At 36.5% G+C, this 25,253-nt stretch overlaps 1 protein-coding gene across 1 annotated transcript in view; it reads left to right on the forward strand.

The window, feature by feature from the left end:
• The window catches only part of LOC125238021 (suppressor of lurcher protein 1-like), a 421,475-nt gene that overhangs the window by 152,024 nt on the left and 244,198 nt on the right, over window positions 1-25,253 (forward strand). Inside the window, exon 4 of the mRNA XM_048145304.1 lies at window positions 23,971-24,151. Within this exon, the coding sequence (XP_048001261.1) occupies window positions 23,971-24,151 (181 nt within the window). The remainder of the gene's footprint in view (window positions 1-23,970; window positions 24,152-25,253) is intronic.

The raw sequence follows: 25,253 nt of genomic DNA on the forward strand, positions 1-25,253 counted from the left end.
TCTTTTTGAATACTAATCCGTCGGCCGTCCACTCGTGTGCCAAATCTCAGCGCGCTAGGACCATTTTGAAATTTAAAAAAAAGTCGGCCATTTTGAATTTTTTTTAATACAACTTTTTTTCTACTCCGAGATCTGTATGACATTTGGTCGAGCACCCCGGCTATCTCTTACGATTTAAAAGTTGCCATACAAAACAAAAGTAGCCAGTTTTCTCACATTTGTCGCATTTTTCAATTTTTTTTTATTTCATTCTAATCAAGGCTGCTTGGAGATTCTACGACCAAAATTAGAGTGCTCTACGACAAACTTGAAATATCGTCTAAAAAAGACGGTCATTTTGAAAAAAAAAATGGCAGCGTCAAAAACAACCCAGGGTCCTCTATGACATTTGGTCGAACACCCCTTGGCTATCTCCCGCCGTTTGGTCAGGCCGTCCAACATTTTTTTACCTGGAACAGGTAGACCGACGGTCGGATTTTTACAGGGTTGCAGGACAAATCTCTATACGGCCACACCAAACACTGCCACCGGCGGAACCTCCTTCTGGCTGTTTTTTGAAAAATGTCAGTCGTGTTGCAGCTTTATATTACACTAGCTTTTGCACGCGGCGTCGCTCGCGTTAGAAAGAGACAAAAAGTGGCCTATGTCACTCTCCATCCTTTCAACTATCTCCACTTTAAAAAATCACGTCAATTCGTCGCTCCGTTTTTCCGTGAAAGACGGAGAAACAAACAGACATACTTTCGCATTTATAATATTAGTATGGATAGATAAATGTAAGTAAAAAACTACATACATATTTTGATTACCATTTTTCTAAGGTAGGGTTAAATTCGAAACCAATTGAGGTAATGTCGAAAATCTGTAAAAAGGATACTAATGCCATATAATGAGAATAATTACAATAATGGCTACCGCAGTCTCACCACCTGTGTTTGCACACACGCGCGCGCACACAGACACATGCGGCGGGGGACTTTGTTTTATAAGGTGTACAGATATATTATGCCGCCGTGCGCTTCGTGTCCATTATAAATGAAAATTAAGGAAAATATAGGAAATAATATTCAAGTTACAATTTATTGTTTTTGGGTTTTGTATCCATTTGCATCCATAAATATTTCCCGTCATAAAAATTACACCCTGTATTGCGGAACTAAAAACTGAAATCAATAGTTACAATAATATAATCACGGTGTATGAATAGGAGTGCCGGATCGAATTAGGTACTTCAATATCGGGACAAAAGGTTCTGGAGTTTCGAGGATTTCGTAGGGAAATGTAAAATAATAGTGCATTAGGGTAATTCCGAAAGTCGTCTAATTACGAAAGTCACATAAAAATCACCATTATTTCCATCATATCAAGATTCCCTCTTCGGAATTACCAGAGCATTTTTGTCATTCGGAATTACCCTAATGCACCATAATAAAAATTTACGATAGTTTAGCTAGTTTACTTCGTTTATTTTAGATAGTAGACCTTTACGTGTTTTCGACATTTATAATTGGTCTGTTTTCGTTACTAATGTAATAAAGTTCTTAAGGTTACCTACTATGTATAAGTTTTAATTGGGAAGACTTACAAAAAAATCGGGAGAATCCCGCCAAAGCCCGACCCTCTGGCAATCTTAAATTATGTATGACTGCGCACGAGAAGTAGGTACCTACGCCTCGTGTCACAGCGCGGCGTCGCGTCAGCGGCATGCGCCAACCTGATTGGCTATCGGTTGCGCGCCACACAGCGCAAAAATTTAAAATACTACTCTATTGCGTTGCGTTTTATTCTGCCAAATATTGAAAACCCATGGATGAAAGTGACCCAAATTAAAAATGATGACTTGATATCATTTTATAATAATATAGACGTCAACTTATTAACATGAATTTTTTTTTCAGGCTTTGACAGGGTTTTTATTAAAAAAAATTTTTTTTTATATATAAGCAATGGATAAAATGTGACACACTTTAAGAAAATATATATATAATAATGTCCTGAATGGTATAAGACTTCACTTACCAACTCTAATATTTTGTTAGGTGTTTTAGGGCCAATATTAGACATTTTTGAAATATCATTAAACCCATGGATGAAAATGACCCAAAATGCATATGTACATCGGCAACCACGTTGTTTTTATATAGATACAAATAATTTCTTCTCGAATATTTCTTTGACTGAACACTGCTTAAAAATAGAAATACCTAAATTTCGAGCTAAGCAGGTACCTAGGACGACCCAAAATATTATTTTTATATTTGATCAATAGTCTAAAAACTATATGCAAAAAAGAAGCAACGTGAATATTATCGAAACCTCAAAAGCTATCGCTACCCGACTAATAAGCACATTGAATTGGAAATAATTAACAAATTCTTGCCCTAAATAATTCTTCACTGTGGTTTGTTTGTTTAACGCATATAATTATATCCCTAGGGTTATAACTATACCTCCGCCGCACCGCCACACTCCTGTCTACAATCATTTCACTAAACTGAATCCAGTCATATAATTATTTGACTAAACTAGTAACGTATTATAGTTATATTCCTAGTAAGATAGCAATAAATCGCTTTCGTTTAACTATGTTACGACATATAATTATATCCCTAGGGTTATAACTATATAACGGCTTTATCTATCTTACTGCGACATATAGATCACACAAAAAAAACCGGCCAAGTGCGAGTCGGACTCGCCCACCGAGGGTTCCGTACAAACTTTCTTTCAAACTACCTAGTAAAAATAATCTCATATTTTCATATAACTCTAATGACTTGACTAGAAGACAAAAGTATAGGCACTAATGAGTATTATAGTGTATAGCGCCATCTCCCGGTCAATTTGCTAACTAATTTGCGCGACCTGGTTTTTCAGGGATAATTCTTTATAATGTTAACCGATTTAAACAGTTTTTACTTTATTGGACAGAAGATAGTTTACGTAACATCTCGTATTAATTTGAAGTACGATATACATCCGCAAGGGTGGGTAAATTGAAAGTAAAAATCTGAAAAGTTTTTTGTGAATTAAAAAAAAAGTATTCAAAATACAAACACGATTATATTTTTCCTGTAATATATAGCATAAAACCAATGTTTACTAAAATTTTCATAATTTTTCGTTGGTAAACTTCGGAGATAAGGGGGGTGGAACGGTATTTTTTTTTACATTTTCCTTCAAAATTCTTTTTTTTCCACAACAAAAAAATTATAAAAAAATAGCTTATTTACGTTCAATTTGAGCTCTTTCCAACGATACCACACTTGACCTAGTAACTTGAAATTTACAGTTTGCCCCCCTTTCATTTTGGCCATTTTCTACAATTAAAAGTAATATATTCAAAAAAAATATACTTTCTATTTGTAGAGGTTTACAATGTTCACAACTATTCCAAATTTCAAGTTGATAGCATTAGTAGTTCTCGAGATATTTAGAAATGTGACAGACGGACAGAGTCGCACCATAAGGGTTCCTGTTGTACCTTTTTGGTACGGAACCCTAATTAAGAAATGTTGCAATTTCATTCCAGGTTTTTAGATACATCAACTGCATAAATAACAACTGCTTTGTAATCTCATATCAATATATGGGATTACCAAGTTATATTTGCAGTTGATTTGCAGTGAATACCTAAATCAGTGTACGTGTCTATGTAAAATAATAAGTTTATACAGGTGCCCTATGTGGTGATGGGTTAAAAATCTCACAACCCCATTTCCTCACATGGAAGTCGTAGAAGTCAACTATGGGATATGGATTCCATTGTGGTGTGTGCGAATAGGCTGACAACCCTTTAATAATTTGCCAATGGTGGCACTGAAAAGTGCAGTTTCGTGTGCTCTGCCTACCCTGTTTGGGAATACATATCTGTGTAAACGAAATTTTCAAACAATCAGTTTTCCTATATCACCAACCGCATAACTAACTTTGTAATCCCATATCAATATATAGGATTGCAAGGTTACATATGCAGTAATTACAGTGAATATATCAGTGTGTTGTAAAATAGAGGTACAATTAAATAATACGTACCTAAATATTATGTTTAAATGTGAAAAAACTTGTATGTTTCGTTAAGTCGTTATTAGTAGGTACAGTCGAGATCATAAATATGTGTACCTGTACGCGCCAGTTGACGGTACTGTCAGAATCCCAGGAATCCATAATACACCGGTCAAATCTTACATGAAAATCGGCTAAAAAAACAAAGTGTGATGTAAAGCTGGATTTTTGGTATGTTATTTAGAGTCCTTGGGGGAATGTAAGACTACATTTTGCAAGCAAAAAAAAAGTGTGCTAACTTCGTAATTTAAAAAAAAAAGGAAAAAAATCGGACATTTTTTGATCTTTATTTTTTTATTAAAAAACTATGCGTTTTTGGTCAAAAGTTGCTTTGTAATGTTGAAAGCGCATTAAATTTCAAACAGTTTGACATCTTTTTTATCAATGTCCGTCAAATAGTTTTCGAGATATGAAGCGTCAAAAAAGGTTAATTTTTGACGCATTTATAAAATGTAGCGTTTTGCCAATATTTTTAAACAAATATCTGCAAAATACTTCATGATAATGATATATATTGCAATATAACATTGTATAAAATTTATTTTGCTTTAGTTTTAGTGCAAATAAAGGTCAGTAAGACGAATAGTTACTTTGGTAAACAAAAAAAAATCTATAAATAGAGAAGCCAAGAGTCTGGTAGATTGGTTAAGGTAAAATAGTTTACGCTAAAAGTTTTAGGTTGAAAGTGCTATCTATTCGATCTTACTTTCTTTGATATCCGTTTATCTGAAAAAATTGTCTAAGCTAACTTTGCATCGATTTGACTATTACTAATGAAGAAATAAAATACAGTAAAATTTTGAAGTTTAGTAAATTAGAAAAATAAAACAGAATTAGTTACATTTTACTTTTCCTTTTTGAGGGTCCTGGTTCTGCATCTTGATGGCACAACTCCTGTAGTGATAGAAAGTCCACTTGAGTTGTATTTGACCACCAATTGCTGTGGAATAAACTACGGGAACGGAAAGCGCCCACGCCAATTATTAAGATACTGGAGAAGTGGTATTCCCAGCAGAAGAACGTAGTAAGATGGAAGTCAACTCTGTCCACAGCCAGCGGGCTAAACTGTGGCGTGAGACAAGGAGGCAGTATGTCTCCGGCTCTCTTCAGCGTGTACATGGATGGGCTGTCGCAGGCTTTGACCAGTACCGAGGTTGGCTGCTCCATCAATGGACAAATGATAAATCACATCGCATATGCAGACGATATGGTCCTACTAGCACCATCTGTGGGAGCTATGCGTAAGTTACTTGCAGAATGCGAGAGATACGCCAGCCAGCATAACATGAGATACAATCCGGACAAGTCTGAATTTATGCTCATGGAGGCAGCACATATGCCCACACATGTACCACCTCTTTTGCTTGATGGAGTTCAATTGCGGAGAGTACACGAAGTCAAATATCTTGGCCACATCTTGTTGTCCAGTTTAAAAGACCAGGAGGACATAGAAAGGCAGAGGCGAGCCACCGCAGTAAGGGCAAACATGTTGGCTAGAAGATTCGCCAAATGTAGTGACAGCGTTAAAAGACAGCTGTTCCTCAGTTTTTGTACAAGCGTGTATACTGTCGAGTAATGGTCCGACTACACCTGCGCGGCTGTGAGAGACCTGCGCGTGCAATACAACACATACTATGTACTGATATTTCGTTAAACGGAGAATACTATGATTCGGGCACGTCCACGACAACGCTCGTGAGATTACATCGATGTTATTGACCCTCAGTGATATGCTTTAAAAACCAGTCCGTACAAGAACAATTTCGGAACAATCTGATTCAATTACTTAATGAGGGTTTTCTACTCGTAAATATTTTTTTCCGCCAAGCGGCGATCCTGAGGTCTTTCTGACCGTAAACTTAACTTACTAAATAAATGTTGATTTGATATACGCAAATATGTGTCTGAGTAATACTTGAACAGCTCCCAAATAATAATAATTCGTTCTCCGCTACGCCTCCTGTAAATATATGTAAACTATCCCATTTGGCCATTACCATCCACCGATTATTTCTGATCCAGTTATACTAGACTTATGATATAATCCTATTTTTTTAAATAACTGGCACTCTTTTGGTCTTAAATGAAAGCTAGTGAAATTTTCTACATCTTTATTTTACAATTTATGTAATAGACTGAGTTGTTTTGCTGATATCTGTCTCAAAATATTAGCAAAACGAATATTTTTATAGAAAGGGGAAAAATGCTCTTTTTTTGACGCTTCATATCTCAAAAAAATATTGACGGACATTGATAAAAAAGATGTCAAACTGTTTGGAATTTAATGCGCTTTCAACATTACAAAGCAAGTTTTGACCAAAAATGCATATTTTTTTAATAAAACGGCAAAAACCAAAAAAAATCTGATTTTTTTACTTTTTTTTTTAAATTACGAAGTTAGCACATCATTTTTTTGCTTGCAAAATATAGTCCTACATTCCCCCAAGGACCCCAAATAACATACCAAAAATGCAGCTTTACATCACACTTTGTTTTTTTATTTCTCTTTTTGACCAGTGTATAAATAACTCACATACGTTTGTTGTTAACCATAGTCTTTAATGCACTGATTTTTGTACTTAATGCACTTACACGTGTTGAATAAATAATCTAGGTCGCGCGAGTGCGCATATTTGCGTAAAGGCATTGCTACAGTACATGCTATACCTACGCTGTACGATAGCTAGATCGTACATACTGCCACTTATAAAGCAAAACAACGAGAAGCAACCTAATAGTATGCAAAATTATAAACGTTAAATAAATGAGTAAAAACCATATGTCAATTTAACAAAGAAATGCTATAAAAATAGTAGTGAACACTGTAAAAGAAGGTAGATAAATGATTATGTTTCTTCATTTAAGTCCCTAAAGCTAACTTTTCGTCTCTGCTGCGGCGTCATTGGGATGTCTGAGAAGGACGTAGCACGCTGAGGCGCCGACGTGCTCGTCGTCGCAGGAGCGGCCGCAGGGGTCAGTGGTAGTACTGCTTGCAGTGGGGTGTCAGGTTGAGTAGGCGTCGACTTGCGTTTCAATTTGCAGATAGCAAGTATAATAGTTATGGTTGAAGTAATTCCCAATGCAATGTAGATTATGACGTAATGTGTGGTGTCATTTCTATCAAATGTGTCCAAATTTGCTTCTTTAATGGCCGTTAATTTCTGGCTTATGTCAAGAAATTCTTCGTTATGATCTTCTGTTAAAATAGGAACATCTTTCGGTAAGGATGTTTTTATTACGTCATTGATCGGTGATATTTTCGGAATTTCCATGTACAAGTCTTGCACAAACATTTGACTCTTGTAATCATGTTGTGAATGTATGACGAAGGATTTTCCTCTTATAGCGCACCCTGCAGGAATTGTGACCAAACCCGTGTCGATCAATGTCTCAGTGGATACGCCGTTATCACATATCACGCGTATTGGGTGCTCTTGGCAGTAGGAATACAGCCAGGTGTCTTGTGCATGTAATTTGATCCACCTGTCAGCGCATTTCTTGGCTGTCGCTTGGCAATAAGGTTTGTTATTGTTGTTTAATAACAATTGCATGTCACAAGTAGATTCACCGACTTTCATTGTGTATACAGGGTGATTTAAAGGACAGAACATTTTATCATTTTTGTGAGCGCTGCATGCGTGAATGTCAGTTTCTGTCATTGGAATTATGGTGTCTTTCTTGACGTTGATTGCAATGTATTTCGTTGCTGTTGAGATGTAAAGGGCGTTGTCTCCGTTTCTGCGTGGAAGGTCGATAATAGAGTCTAACTCGAACTGTTCACGGTTTAATAATGGTAGGCGTATCTCCATTATTAAGGTCTTTCGAGTCACTTTTACGTAGATATGGAGCAACCCGTACAGGTCTTCAGCGTTGTCAACTGGAATGGTGAGGTCATCCTGTATATGCCCCGATATCAGTTCTAACTGTTGTTGGAGTTGCATCGGGGGTAGTAAATGCACGTTTAATCGACCATGGTATATGTCAGTGACGGTGTCAACTAGGGTATCTTGAATTCTTCTTAAATTTGAGATGATGACATCCGCCGCTACCATAGACGAAAGTAGCGAGAACGAGTTCAGTAAACGTAAACTCGTGGATTGTGCTTGATTCACATCTTCGATTAGATTATGGACGGTTTTTGCAATTGAGTCAAATTGATTTCTCATGATAATCTCGTTGCGTTTGAGAATATTGTTGTGAGCTTCAAGTATGGATGTCTGGTTTTTGTACAAGTTGAAAATGTGATCTTCTCGCTTCGTAATTGTGTCAATATCCTTTTCATATTTTTCTGCAAATCGATCATCAAGTACGCCAAATAAGGTATTAGCTAAATAGCCGACTCCATTGGCTAGACCTCTTCGTTGGCGGTTTGTGTTAGGGTGACTTGTCAGCAAATCGTTGTAGTGACGCAGTTCATTTAACTCGTGTTCGAATTGTGCAATAATTGGAGCACATGTGTAGTCATTGTTGCATTTTGTTTTTATAAGTTGAATGTACTTTTCGATTGAACATATGCTATCCCAGTATGTCGTCATGTTGTAAAATGCGACCATTTTCCACTCGTCCTGTATGATCCTTATGTCTGCAATTTTGTCAAAATAAAGCGAGTTGTTGGTTTGTATCTTGTCAATATGGAGTGTCTGGGCGGTAGCCGGTAGCACACATGTCATGAATAACAGTAACATCGATGTTATAAAACATTGTTTATTGCCTCGTGCTCGTTTATGCGTTTTTGGTGGAACGGAGTCAGATTTCATGTCCGGGTCTATGGGACTGGTTTGTTCTGACTTTTGAATAGGCAACGGAGCTATTTTGACCACGGGTCTTTGGATTTCTCTTCCTTTTGTTTTTAGCGTAACAACACGGACGTATCCGTCCTTGCCGTGATGTACGTCTGTCACACGACCCATGGCCCACTTCGCGGGTGGTAAAAAGTCTTCCTTGACGAGCACGATGTCAGTTATATCTTTGTCAAACTCTTGCCGCTGTACTACTTTTGCCATAATATTGTATGCATTTTCAATTTCCTTAGTTGTCAAGTAGTTCGTGTATATAGGTTTGTTTTGCAAAACGCCTAGGGAGTCATGTTCGCCCGACGTAGCCGGCTGCGCATACGTCACGCGATGTCGTAGGTTTGTTATGAAACGTGATACGTAACATATGATTCGTACTATGCGGGACAGTGAGCTGTGTTTTTCCAATAAATCTTCAATAGTTGAAGATGTTGCCAGGACAAGACAGGTCTTCTTTTCTTGTTTGGCCTCACATTGGGGTAATGCAATTTTGTCAACATTGTCAGGAATTTCCCCTTTTATGAAGTGAGGCCCTTCCCACCATAGCGCGTGTGTTGTCAACTGAGTAGTAGAGATGCCTCGCGTCGCACAGTCTGCGGCGTTATTCTGCGAGCTTACATGTCTCCAGCATGTGTAGGGCATAATGTCAAGGATTTCGGTTACCCGATTGGCTACAAATGTCTTCCAGCGCGATGGGTTTCCTTTTAACCATCCCAATGTGACAAGTGAGTCACACCACCCGTAAATAGGTATGGATGCATTTGGCAGTGTTTTAAGGATCTTTGCCATTAGTTTAGATAATAGGAGAGCTCCCGAAAGTTCCAGTTTAGGCAATGTCAGTGGCTTCTTTTTCGGTGCAAGTTTCGTTTTCGAAGCAATGATTCTTGTCGTAATTTCTCCTCTGTCATTGATGGATTTAAGATAGATAACACATGCGTAGACCTTTTCCGAAGCGTCGCAAAAGCCATGGACTGCAAGCGCCTGTGTGGTGTCTCCGATCCATCGGGGTATTGTCAATTTGTCAATGTTGAGTAAGTCATCACGAATTCTGGACCATTCTTGCTGATACATTTTTTCAACTAATTTGCAATGGGTTAAGGTGAAAGAATGTGTAGCTGATTAAGCGTAGAGCAAGTAGAGCGACCGCTCTAGGCGCCAAATGGTAAGGGGGCCGCCAAAATCGTACAGCTACATGTAAAAAAAAAATCAAATAAAAAGTATTACTTAGATTGCGTGGGCGCGCACATATTCCAAAATAGCGAGAGGTGTCAGGAATTAATTCAGATATTGAAGTGGTTGTGGAACGATGTAACAAAATGTCGCAGTCTCACAGTGTACAACATTCATAAGGCGCTTGCTGCTGCTAAGGTGCCATGAAAGGAGGATTTTAGTCATTGACAAACCTTTGAAAGACAATACCTATTCTATTAAAATTGTATCAATTATGTGGTGTTGCCTTAAATTACATCAAATAAAGTTACGTAGTTACAAAGTTACGTCGTAATCCAAATAGTTAAAATACAGTCCGAAGTGGAGTTCTCCATAAAGCTAAAACCGCCAAAGGCGCAAAACGTCTCAGATAGTCAAAGGAGCGTAAGCGTGATGATGAACACACTAGGGAACCGAAGGGACCTACTAAAAAAAACACGGAAATGGGCATGCCGACAGAGTTACTGGACCTATAAGTATATTTGGCCTATGAAAGACAAGGGCTTTTATATAATCTCCCCCTTCCTCTCCCATAGCGGGTTGAGTCTTGATAAATTGAGTCAATAATAGGAAAAAAATTCGCGCTCGCTTCGCTCGCGTTCACTGGTTCCGCCAAATGTCTTTTATTTGTTGGACATAAAGAAATAAGTGCAAATGGTGAACAGAATGCATTTTTTACTTACATACTCGTACTTAGTCAAAATTTCGCGTTTGCTACGCTCACGGTCTTATTTAAAGTCGGGTTTCTGACTCTGTTATGTCGTAGGTACATGAACACGATATACCCTATCAGCCCCTGAGCCATATACCTCTATTAGGGCGTGTATGAGGAGGTTCAAATGTACAATATATATTATGCTTATAAATAGGAAAGAAGGAAAAAAGTTGAACTATCTACAGAGAGTCTACAAAAAGAAATGAGATCCCATCAAAAACAAAACTTGTAAAAACACCAAGTCTTCGCAACTCAGTTCTTCTGGCGTAAAAAGAGTTGAGATCCCTGTAATACCAAGTCGGTTAATTTATTCAGTCCCTACTTAAAGGACCTTCTGCCACAAGTTATTACGTAGTTTACCTATAGCTAACCTAATAACATATTACTCATAGCTATCATATCAATATGAAAAATATTTCATGTTTTAAAGAAAATGGACTGACTTGGCAATCGCATGAGTATACAATGTATCTCACAAGTTATCATATTACTTACAACGATGACAAAATTGTTTCATGCGATTGCCAAGTCAGTCCATTTTCTTTAAAACATGAAATATTTTTCATATTGATATGATAGCTATAAGTAATATGTTATTAGGTTAGCTATAGGTAAACTACGTAATAACTTGTGGCAGAAGGTCCTTTAAGTAGGGACTGAATAAATTAACCGACTTGGTATTACAGGGATCTCAACTCTTTTTACGCCAGAAGAACTGAGTTGCGAAGACTTGGTGTTTTTACAAGTTTTGTTTTTGATGGGATTATTTTATTTATAGGTACGTATGGAGATGTTAATAAACAGAAAACTAAGTTATCGTTACAACCTGACGCTTTAGTCATAAGTCATAGTATTACTCAAGTGTACACTGTACAGCTATGTTGTAGTCGTTAGTATAGCGTATACTGTAAAAGTACTTACCTATAATACTAACACAGAGCTGTAATAACATTAAATATTCGCGACACCGAGCACCTTCATAAATCAAACTATATTCTACTTGAAATAAAACCATAGAAAAAGTTTTAAATTTATTGTTACAGCCATTACAATACGCCGTGAAGTCTCACGAAAATTTTAGAGTTAAATCATACTTGAAACAATTCACATTATAAGAGCCTTGAACCTTGCCAAATTCACACAAAAATATTGATATTGCTTAATTTAGTACGGCTTAGAACATTTATTCTGGAACCATGACACAATTTCTTCCCAGGTGTAGGTGTCGGGCACAACTGAGGCACTAGCGAATGGATCATTTGGAGTATTTGTATTTGTGCTTCCCGAAAGTCCGCTTGAGGATGGATAACTATAAGATGGAATATCCAGTTTGAAATTTTTATCAAACTTCACACTGCCGTCTTGATTCCAAGTAAACCTTTGTGCTTGATTCTGCCATTTCACGATAACTGATGGGTATGGTTCCCCACTCTTCACGGTTCTAAACATGCAAGCAAAATCCAGTGGCGGTCTCTTCTCTGGAATAACTGATGTAGCTTCGATATTCACCTCGCTTAACACAGTCCTGCATTCCCCTAAGTGAGATAGGGATAGCACGATTAATAAGAGTAATACCTTCATCTTCTCACTACAGAGTGATACTGACAGACGTTAGTACGATATTGGGTGCAAATATTTATATAATATGAGATGCGTAAACATCATTAGATAAAGAGGGTCGGTAAAAGTCAAGTAAATGAGCTCATTTAGATAACGTACTATCGTATAGCATGAATAAACATCTCATTTTAGGTAGGACCTATGATAATTTTGGGTGAAATACAGCAAGTATTGGGTTACAACAGGTAAATCAAGAACAATTTTATTTCATAATTAAGATACAGCGGGGCAAATCTCGACTGGGGGACAATTGTAACTAATCCATTTTTTCCATTATTAGTATTATTACACTATGATGTTGAGTTCTACATGTATCTGTTATGGACCAAGTGATTAATAAGGGCATTATGTATAATGCCCGGACATTATGAATAATGCCTAGCTGTATTGGGCAAAGTGATTAATCATTGTGTAGACGCCATTTTTTATTACATTGCCCGGTCATTATGATATTGCTACGTGATCGTTGGGCAATTTGATAATAAGTTTAACAGGTTTGTTTAAACGCCATTCTTCATCATATTGCCCGGTCATTATGATAATGCTACGTGATCGCTGGGCACTTTTATAATAAGTTTTAGCAAGTTTGCCTAAATGCCATTTTTTATCACATTGCCCGGTCATTATGATACTGCTACGTGATCCTTGGGCAATTTGATAATAAGTTTAACAAGTTTGTCTAAACGCCATTTTTTATCACATTGCCCGGTCATTATGATAATGCTACGTGATTAACGTGATCGTTGGGCAATTTGATGGTAAGTTTAACAAGTTTGTCTAAACGCCATTTTTTATCACATTGCCCGGTCATTTTGATAATGCTACGTGATCGTTGGGCAATTTGATGGTAAGTTTAACAAGTTTGTCTAAACGCCATTTTTTATCACATTGCCCGGTCATTATGATACACATGATCGTTGGGAAATTTGATAATAAGTTTAATAAGTATACTGAGTGTTTCCTAACAAATAATGAAATGTAAATTGTGCTTCTTTCATGAGGATAGGTACTTTTGTTGAGTAGACTTGAACAATTAGTAGTCTTTCGTTTTTTTTATACAAATTAAATACCTATTTCCTTGTACGTCATCATCGTTTTAATTGAAGTAAACTTTAAAGTATAATAAAAATGAATCCAAATTATTTTATTAAGTTGTTGACCAAAAAGTGGTCAGTCAGGTCAGTAAAGATGATCAAAGTTGAATCAGTTTCACATAACGTACCTATTATTTAAAAAAAAACATATTTCACATAGCGGTTACAGTTCGACGGGAATATTAAAAAAATATTACGTCCCACTGCTTGGCACAGGTTCCTCTCTTGTGTGAGAGGTATATAGTGACCGACCAAGCATAGCTGTTCTTTTCCGGAACGCTGTTATGCAGCATCCCCCTGACCCTGGGAGGATTTAGGGGACTCTCACCTCGTGGCGCAATGGACGGATCCATTGTGAAAGAGGGGGGAGCCTACACCGGCGTTTCACTATCTTTGCCGTTCGTACGAGTGCACTGGGAACGAGGTCATTTCACCACGGGCCGACCTCTCACTGCTCAGCACTCGCTACATCTACAGGTGTGCAAACCTCGTTACTGCCTTGAAGGAAGCTCTTTCCGCGGCCCAACGACTGTATTCTCCCAGTGTGCTGGCCATATTGTCTGTCGAGCCACATTTGACGCTATCCTCCAAGCATGAACGGACTCTTGGTCATACCTGCTAAGAAACAAACTAGGCGTTTCACCATCTTTGCCATTCGTGAAAGTGCACTTTTATCATGGCGCTTACCGGTAGCCGTGCCTTATGGCTAGAAGCTGGTCTGACGGACCGAAACTCTTTATTGCCCTCTCCCGATATCATCTATGGACCCTGCCTCACTAAGGCTCAAGGGGAGCTCTGCTCTGCAGCCTGTGTCGGACTTTTCTTTTGACTCTAAATCATCTATCATAAGAGTTTTAAATGATTCACAATTAGTTTCATAAGATTTATATTAACCGAGATATAAACCGTGATTACTTTTTTGATTTTTATTGAAGTCCCGATATTTTGACGCAGTTTTATGCATCATGATCACGGGAAACTGAAGACGGCGGGTGGATGTCAAAGTTGCAGCGGCTGCGCGTCCTTTGTTGTTCTATATGAAACTGCATACAGTTTCTTGAACAGATCAGCACGAAAGTCTGCTGAAGCTACGCCAATCCAGTTATTAGCTTGAGGCGCTAGCCGAGAGTCGTGTGTGTCGTATGTGCGGTTGGTGCTGACGTCATGCCCCCGCAGGCCTCACTTCTCCGGGATGGGTTACTACATGTTAACACTACAGCGTTTTATTATTACTTTGCCCAACAATGGATGGGCATTATGTATAATGCCCGGGCAAAGTACAGCTATTCTGTGTGTTATTATTACTTTGCCCAACAGAGGATGGGCATTATGCATAATGCCCGGGCAATTTAATTATTTGAATAGTTATTATCAAACTGCCCACTCACATTGGGCATTATTCATAATGCCCGGGCATTATGTATAGTGCCCGATTTATCACTTGGTCCATAACATATCCACTGAACACGTCTACCATATATAATCGGTGGACACTCTACTTATTTAATAATGCAAACATTGTAAAACATGGAAAAAATTTACCAGTTACATTTGCCCTCCAGACGAGTTTTGACTCGCTGTACCTTACAAAGACATATGTAACTCCGTATAGACGGATAGTCTAAGAAATAAACGTACCTCAAAGCCATAGAGAAAAAGGTACGGTGGCCTAGATGGCGTTACACCTTTGGGGAACGCTCGACTAGATGGCGCTAATATTAATATTGACATTTTGACACATAATATCAAGCTAAGAATATGGGCCAAATTGTCAAAACTGAGGTTCAAAAGTTTTAAGCTTGTGTCGAGAGATGGCAGTCTATGCACTGTGATTACACATTTTACTTTGACAGTAACTCTCTATAATACTCGATCCTCTTTGATAATTACCTACATACACACATATTACGACACAGGCGTATATTAAACCTGTAATTAGTTACGAGTATGAGAAGTGAGTAAAGTACTGAAACTACTCGTTAATGTAATCAATCAATCAGAACATAATCATATTCTCTCTTCTATAGTGACTTAATTGTTTTGCATGCTACTTAAAAATTATGATCATAATTCTTAAATTTCATAATTGGGAGATCTTGGAGAAAATACTTTTTTTTTAACTTCTGATTAGCAGAAACGTCTGTAATCGATGCCACTAGGCTTAGAATAAATTTAAAAGTGGAAAATGTCTGCCTTGGGTGAGACTTGAACTCACGGCCTCTGGATCGCAGAGCGCTGGAGTATCGATCCAGAGACCGTGAGTTCAAGTCTCACCCAAGGCAGACATTTTCCACTTTAAAAAATAGTACATTACATCAGAGGCCGGGAAAATGAGGATTTCCGGCCAAGTGGGTATATACGGCCGAGCAAGCGTGCGAGCGAGGCCGGAAAGGGGTACGAGGCCGGGAATCCGTTTTCACGCCGAGGCATGTATAGTGCTTTTCTCAAACATACAATGAAATAAAAAAAATGCTCTAAAGGACAATATTTTATAAAAAAAAGTTACTTTGCAGGCCTAGGCCTGAAAAATAATATGAAATCCCCTTACAGTCCTCTCGAGTTGTTGCGCCCAAAAAGCGATACTTCCCAGCCCATTTTAAAGAACGTAAAGACAATATTTCATTGCATGTTTGAGAAAAAATACTTTTTGTAAGTAGGTAAACAAGGTGCTACTTTACCGCATCATACGATTAGCCTCCAAATGTAAATTCGGAACTCCTGTTTATACGAAAACTAAAGGCTGTCGCCAGCATCAATACCTAATTGACACTCCGAGATTAAGTTTGTCTGTGACAATCAGCGCCACGCCTTCACTTATAGCCAGTACTAAGTGGAAAAGTTAGTTCGAAATTTTCTGGTTCGAATCTTTTGCCACACTTTGGCGAAGCCTGACCACGATAACAAATGTCCCTCTCTTTTCTACTATTTGATTTTTGCCCATGTATTTATTAGTTACTTAATTTAAAAGTGATATTATGAAATTAGGAAGCTTAAGTACCTACTAAGAGAATTACTAGTAGGTTGTACTAATCATGTAAATGTGAAACAAATAAATAAATTCAAAAAATGTTATTATGTACTTATTACTTGTTTCTTCAATAATTGACTATATTATATTATCACATTTCTCATAATGCAGATGATTGTTTATTTCTTCTTCTTCTTCTTTGCACCCTGTTACCCTCTGCTGGGATGTGGGGCTCGAATCATATTTCTCCGATTATTTATTTATTTAAGCTTTACTACACAATAAAAAAGTACAAAATGCTGGACTTAATGCCTTAAGGCATTCTCTACCAGTCAACCGTAGCAAAAACCGTAGTAAAAGTATTATGTCAATGTTAATAAATTATCATGTCGAATTCTACGGAAGTAACTAGATATATAGTAAATCTACGGCGCACATAGAAACTTGGGAGTAAATTGCATTCTGGTCCCAAACACACTGAACTTGCGAGCTTACATTAACTCAAACTGTGACCCTAATTGAAACTATTTCACGAACATTCAGAGACTTCCTTTTGACGTTGTCACGTAAGTTTATCGAGTAACTAAGTTACTAGGTAATTCTCCTTTAACTTAGTTATTAATTAAGTATTTATTACTTTGTATACAGAATATATACACCTTTATAAGTGCATTAATAATATGCACAGAATCGTGTTAACCCGTTAAAATAAAACTTTTACTTACGAGTAGGTATTATCATATAAAACGCTTGAGGTACGTTTTATTTTTCTGCCATATTTCCTCTGTCATATTAAATTTCGTAGCTGCTGCTTTTTTTTTTTGCGTGAGTCTGAAAGTCACACTATTTATATAATGTCACTATGTCAAGAAATTCAAATGTACAAGTATTTCATAGGTCCTTGTGTCTGAACGCTCAAGCAATAAAATGTAAATGCCGCTTTATTAAATTGTCCAAATATTTCTGTGTGTGAGAAAAATTGTTCTTCTATTAATTTTAGTATGCATGGAAAACTTTTTTTTTACTACATAATATATACCCAGGAACAATTACTGACAGGTAAAAATAAAAATGTGATGAGTTCTGAACTTTTTATATCTAAGGGCTGATTTTGACAGGTAAATGTCGCATGTGAGTGTCATTACAATACCGTAATGTTGTGAGTTGGCGTGCAGTCTAAATGAATATCTTTAGAATGATTGACTATTGGTTTTATCTCAAGGAATACTTATTAAATGAATCTTTCTATTCAATAGAAGAATTTTTGAATAAAAGTAATTGTAAATGATTATTATAAAATTGTTATATCTGTAGTTACTAAGATGGACATAATTGTAATTTTTGTAAATATGTATTGACATAACCTTGTAACTTTTTTTATGAAGAAATAATAATGATGAATTGAATTGAATTGAATATTAAATATTGCGTCTGAATCTTCCGTCATCAGACCATAATAAATTCGAATTATTAATTGACGATTAACATTAAATAATGTAACATTAATTTCCTAGACGCCATAAGTACTATGAAAATCCATGAAAGTAAAGTGGATAGCGTGTCTGTTCCAGGCACCCCTTTACTTACCTACTCTATCGTAAAGACTTGTCATCTCAAGTATATCTTCAAAGCGGGGACAACAATGGGAATCGCCACGCTTAGTTGAACTTTAAACGTTTCTCTTTAATTATTATTGAAGTAAGTTGTTAATTCTTATTGAAGTAAGTTTGACGACCGGTCTGGCTCAGTCGGTAGTGATCCTGCCTGCTAAGCCGCGGTCCTGGGTTCGAATCCCGGTAAGGGCATTTATTTGTGTGATGAGCACTGATATTTGTTCCTGAGTCATGGATGTTTTCTATGTATATAAGTATGTATTTATCTATTTAAGTATGTATATCGTCGCTTAGCACCCATAGTACAAGCTTTGCTTAGTTTGGGGCTAAGTTGATCTGTGTAAGGTGTCCCCAATATCGATACCTTTGGGTTCAATTGGCGTAAAGGACAAAATGCAGGTTTTCAGGAGAAGCAAAAAACAACTTTTTTTTAGAAAAATGTTTATATCTTTTTTGTTTTTTGACCTATATTTGTGACGTATATAGAAAAATATGTAGATTTTTAGTATCCTTAACCTAGTGTAGCACCTGTAGTGATAAACTAAACGGTTTAGAAGTTAGATGGTTGTAAAGGACATGTCAAAATGCTATGAACGTCCTTTACACCCACGATTTTTTTGAACAATTAGAGTTGATAGGGTCGTAAATGACGGTCTTAGATGATTTTTATACAAATTCGGGGCGTAAATGTAACCGGAATGGTACAAATGGCAACTGTTTTTAGCTTAGTTTACAATTGAAAAACTTGAAAAATGTATCAAAACGTAGTTAATATGCCATAGAATAGCCACAATAGTGTTACAGTGTATATTTATCTAAATATTTAGCAAAGACAAAGAACAAGACTATTTTATACCCAGTTTTGCAATAAAGAAACAACATTTGCTTAAAAACTATCTAGTATTTTGGAAAGTTATTATTTTAGTACTCGCCGCTGTCTCAACTCTCAATAAGTTACGCATTCAGTATTTAATTCTAGCAGGGAAACGCTTTCGTAGTTTAAGTAAATATAAAAACACTAATGGTAATCACGTAAACTTTAATCAGCAACTATGAACAGTAGACTATATTAATACGACAGTAATTTTAAGTCTAAAGTAGAAAGAAGTTCTAAGAATAACTAAGAGTTAAGTACCAATTTATAAACGCAAGTTAGGACGCGTATATAAACTGTGACCAGCTAATAAATAATAGTAACTGTAGTCAAGGCTACCTACTATGTTGATTCATATTTTTGATAATTTTAAAACAGAAGATTGTTATTTAGTCTTTAACCTGTTAAATAAGAATAATCTTAATTATGAGTTCAATCCTAGATAATAAATATATAATATATAAATATTATAGTCAATGCTTTAAGTACTTGTGGGTACATAGCCAAGTCACCAAACGCTAACGCTCATTCGCTAGCGAAACGCACCTGTTATTGTCGCACTAAATGTTAGTATAGTCTACTGTTAAAGTTTACTGGCGGCGTAGCTGAATGGCAATCGTCGACGCCAGACGCCGACAAAAATGCAGTCTGGTGCAATACGCAAGAGCGATAAAGATATATAGCTACGAAATAGATATTATCGTGAGCGTTTGTGCATACGTTGTGGGTACGTACCCTGATTACCATAGTGTTTTTTTTTAAATTAGGTACCTACATCTCGTCGCAGTATAATAATACTACGAAAGCGTTTCCCCGCTAGAATTAAAGGCTGAATTCAACAGCGGCGAATACTAAAAAAATAACTTTGAGCTTGTTGCCAAAGTATTAGTAGATCGTTTTTAAGCAAATATTGTTTCTTTATTACAAAACTGGAAATAAAATAGTCTTGTTCTTTTTTGTTTCTAAGATAGCTTAGATAAATAATCACAGAACAATTGGTCTGTGTAAATAATACACTGCATTAAACTAATGTCTATTCTATGCCATATTAAGTACGTTTTGACACATTTTTCCAGTTTTTAATTGTAAACTTAGCACAACATTTGTACCATTTCGGTTACAATTACGCCCCGGTTTTGTATAAAAATCATCTAAAACCGTCATTTACGACCCTATCAAATCATGGGTGTAAAGGACGTTAATAGCTTTTGACGTGTCCTTTACAACCATCTATCTTCTAAATCGTTTAGATTATCACTACGGTTGTTACACTAGGTTAAAGATACTCGTAATCTGCATATTTTTCTAATACACGTCACAAATATAGGTCAAAAAAACAAAAAAGTGGGTTTATCTTTCTCTTGGAAACCTGCATGATATGTCCTTTACGACAATTGAACCCAATGATATCGATTACAGTTGCGGATAAAATATTTTTAGTGCTGGTCGTAAAGGACGAAGAACAAAAAAACTTGTCCTTTACGCCCAACTTTACCACACTACTATAGAAAGTGATCCTTAAAAAGTAAGGGCTTAAAGGGCAACAATATATATCAAGGTGACTTACGACTATATTTTTATTTGTAGATTTCCTTTACGACACAAATAATAATTTATAATTAATGACTTGATATTTACGCCCCTTCAGAAAAGCTATTTTTGCAAGTCCATAGTAGAAAATCTTGGTCGTAAAGGCAACTTTTTAAGAGATATCGAAATTTTAACTACACAGATCGATAGCGCTTGAAATTCTGAACAAAACTGTATATATAACTCATTTTCGCCAAAATGTCCTTTACGCCAATTGAACCCAGAGGTATCGATATATAAAATATATATATATATATATATATATATATATATATATATAAAGTGACACCATATTGTATAACTTTTTGCCATCCTATTCAGCAGGGTAGGATGGATAGGATGTTTTTTTTAATTATATACAACTTTAAGACGAAAAATAAATAATAAAAATGTGGTTGACGTGAAACTAATTTTGTTTAAAAAGATAATCGTATGCCGTTTATTACTAAAAATGATTACGGGGACAAAAACTCGTCCGAATTATCGGAACGTCTAATTAACGACCAATTAATTTTCCAAGCAGAAAAGATTTGCTGAAACAACCTACTATTAATTGGGTATAACTAGACAGTTATTAGAGACAGTCTTGATTATTCAAAAATCAACTCTTTATAAAACATGCTATACATACAACCAAATAATCCAAATAATTTTCACATACACAAGTTACGCAATGATAAATACAAACCAGAAATGTGGCTTGGAGTTTAGTTTCAATATTAAATTAATTTCTGGTCAAGTTTCCGTTGAATTGAGTTATCTTGCAGTCATACTAAGTTGGACGGGACAGGCGGCCCAATTTCCGAATAGTTTCACATTCGGACGAATGATTACCGTGTTCGGTTCGGATCGAACTGAATCGTACGTGGGGCTTATAGATTCTATCATTTTGATTGAGGGACTACCGAAAAGTTTTCAACACTTGACTAATTGTAATTAATTCCTCTTCTCCTTTATTGTGTTATACGGTTACGTAACCAAAAAGGATCCCAAATACAGGTCTGAGTGAGTGAATGTGTGTATTTACAACAGATTAACCAATAAAATGACAGTTACGACTAAATATCGATACAGGTGGCCCTCATGCAAACAAAATCGTTAATTCCATTCATTTCGACGACCGGCCTGGCGCAGTCGGTAGTGACCCTGCCTGCTACGCCGCGGTCCCGGGTTCGAATCCCGGTAAGGGCATTTATTAGTGTGATGAGCACTGATATTTGTTCCTGAGTCATGGATGTTTTCTATGTATATAAGTATTTATATGTTTTATATATATCGTTGTCTGAGTACCCACAACACAAGCCTTCTTGAGCTTACCGTGGGCCTCAGTCAATCTGTGTAAGAATGTCCTATAATTTTTATTTATTTATTATTCCAGCTCTCAGGAATCAACCTGTACCAACGTCCTTAAGGGTTTGTAACTAGGCACCTACTCGTGTGATGTGACGTCAATTTTCATTTTTGCTTTTATCATGTATCTTCCAGGGGAGTTATTTTTACTACGGCTGTATTGTTTTCAGAAGTCCTCATGGTGATTTTTTTAGTTCACAATAAATTGAAAATGTTTTGTTCTTTGGGATAGTTCGTGGTCTGATGTTTGTTTGCAAATTAAACGTATTCTAACATTAATTGTTTCTGTAATTACATACAGGATGCGTCAATAGTAGCTATAATAGCTACCGGCCTACTTAATTAATATAACAGCCAGTTTCAATTGATTACCGGTGATCGATTAACCTCTGAATTCAACCGTAATTGACAGCTGTCCATGGAGACAAGACTGTCAATAGTCAAGTATTCAATTCAAATATAATATAATTCCATTTAAGGTAAAAAGTAAAGTAAAGTAACGTACCTAATTGGAAACACCAAGAAAATATGCTTCTTCAGATTGCGCCACACTTTTAGTTGATAGTTAGGTTAGATGGAGAAATCATGCTTGTGTGATCTTGACATTTTGTAAAAGAAAATATTCGCGGTTTCGGGGATGGTCCTATGATAAAAGTTACTTATTATGACATTTATGACTTATTAAGTTATTAGGTATAGGAATTCTGAGATTTTCAGTGGGTGGTACAGTATTATATGTTCAACATTGGGATTATCTAATTCAATATCTGTAATTGTTCTAATGTGTCAAATGACAATGGAGGTTGTTTTCTCTAAAAAATATTGAAATTAAGAAAAAAATATATCTTTACTCGTGTTATCTACCTTGAGACTTTAATCGGTCTAACACTTTTATAACAGTGGTGGTTAGATATCAATTAACGGTTTAGTAATACTACCACCATAATTCACCCATCAACTCCGCAAACTAATGTAGATGAGAAACGTTTAAGCCAAATTAGAATAGTTTGAGCAAATTGTAGGGCAACTGTACCGGACAATCAAACATGTTAATTAAATTCTGTGCGTTTATGATAAGGGATGTTTGGTGTTTGGGAGTTACTATAGTTTGACTTGACTAATGTAGGCACAATGAATTAGATGGCAACTTGTTGATAGTGATAATAGTTAAACAGTAAAGTCTACCGTTTAACAATACATTTGTCCCTTAATTTGATTATAGAGGTCATATTTACCTATGAACGTAGGAGTCGATAGTGGCCGTGCTTGAAATCGGCGAATGATAAACTGATTATATATATAGATGACTTTGAAATACTTACTAGCTATTAAATAATAAAATAAATAAATATTATAGGACATTATTACACAGATTGACTGAGTCCCACGGTAAGCCCGAGAAGGCTTTGTTGTGGGTACTCAGACAACGATATAATATAATATACAAATACTTATATACATAGAAAATATCCATAACTCAGGAAAAATATCTGTGCTCATCACACAAATAAATGCCCTTACCGGGTTTCGAACCCGGGACCGCGGCTTAGCAGGCAGGGTTACTACGCGCTAGGCCAGACCGGTCGTCATGTATTTGTTATCCTGCGGAAACGTCTGTAAGCGTTAGGTACCGGTACCTACTACATATTTTGCAGAAGGTCACAGGTTCGAGTCCTGCCGGAGGTGTGGATTTTTCCTTTGATTAAAAAATACTTACTAGCTATATTTAAATGTAATTTTAAAATACTCAAATCAAGGACAAAACCTCACACCAATTTCTTAAGTTTTGCTTCTTTACTAAGAATAATAGGCTACTGAATCTAGTGCCACGAATTTCACGCTGACATAATTATTCACTAACGTTTACGTAAATTATTCTATAGGTATTTACGCTTCGTGGAAACTAATATGTCCGTAGGTACTAGCCAAATGAGATGTATGGGTACCTACTCCTTTTACAACGATTCTCAATCAAATGTCAGTATGTACTAGCGAGATGAGACTTTATGGGTAGCTACTTCTTCCACAATGATTTCGATTCAAAACGTTCGTTGAGCTGATTTATATTTTTTTTATCAGGCTGCACCTGTATCCGCTTCACGTCGACGCTGGGCAAGGAGCGCGGCACGTTCAGCAGCCCCGACTACCCGCGCGCCTACCCGCCGCGCCTCGACTGCGTGCTCTACACCTTCCTCGCCGCGCCGCACGAGATCGTCGAGCTCGTCTTCACCGACTTCGATGTCTACAAGGAACATCTCGAGTGAGTACTCAGCTATATTTAGATTTTACTTTTGTTTCGGAAAAACATTCCTTGATTAGATTAATTTCGTTTCGTCAAGTATTCCTCTCGACACAAAATTAATTTTGTATAGGATACCGCATCGTTGCTGGTGAATTTCCAATATGACTTGGAGCTCCGGTAACAGTTTTAGAAATGTAAAATTATTACGGTAGATGTCGCTACGGGTAGCTACAGGCCCATATGGTGGAAATATTTGCTGCGTTGGTTGTGTGTGGCCCACCCAAAATAGGGACTATTTCCACTTTTAGTTTCTTCCTGCGTTATACGTAGACACGTCAATAAATCGAAAAAATATACGTAATAAAATAGATACGAGTAGCCATAGCGTTATAAAAGTATGGTTTTTTAAATATCTTAGGTAGACTAAAAGTCACTAAAGCTAAAGAAGGCATCATGAATATTACATAAAGGCAGGTAGGTATCTTATTAATATTGATGCTTTAAATTAATTTCAATCTTAGAAGTCTTGAAACTATACTTGGAGTTTTGGCGTCTTTTGGCAGTCAGTACTAGGTAGGTACTCGAAGAAACTTTTATTCGACTTCCATAAAGAAAATCACCCTGTCTTAAAAAGTTTATTTTATTAAAGCAATTTTTAGCTTTCATGTGAAAACTTAATAAATGCGTATTGGAATGTTTTGTCAACAAAAGATTTTTTGTAGATTACATGTAGATATTAACCCAAATCATATGCAAAGTGCGAACAACAGAGTAGGAAAAACAAGAATACAAACATACACACATTACAAATACATTTGTACATCGTAGCCTTGTAGAGAAAACGGATTTCAGCATATCCGTACGACCGACGTTAATATTCTATCATGTTTCCTTTTAAGAAATTGCATGTTTTTTTCCAACTAGAAATGTAAAGTTAAGTAACAAAATGTCAAAAACAGGCAAATTAGCCAACTCACCTTTTGTTTATCCGTTTTGCAATTTTTATCCCTGCTGGGTCTTGCCGAAGTGAAGATATGCATTTGACTGATCCGTTTCAATAGGTTTGGTCAGAAGGCCTAGGAAATTTAGAGCGATTGGCGAAATGTAGTGTCGGAAACCA

This window comes from Leguminivora glycinivorella, chromosome 2 (genome assembly GCF_023078275.1).
Source record: "Leguminivora glycinivorella isolate SPB_JAAS2020 chromosome 2, LegGlyc_1.1, whole genome shotgun sequence".
Taxonomy (NCBI): Eukaryota; Metazoa; Arthropoda; class Insecta; order Lepidoptera; family Tortricidae; genus Leguminivora; species Leguminivora glycinivorella.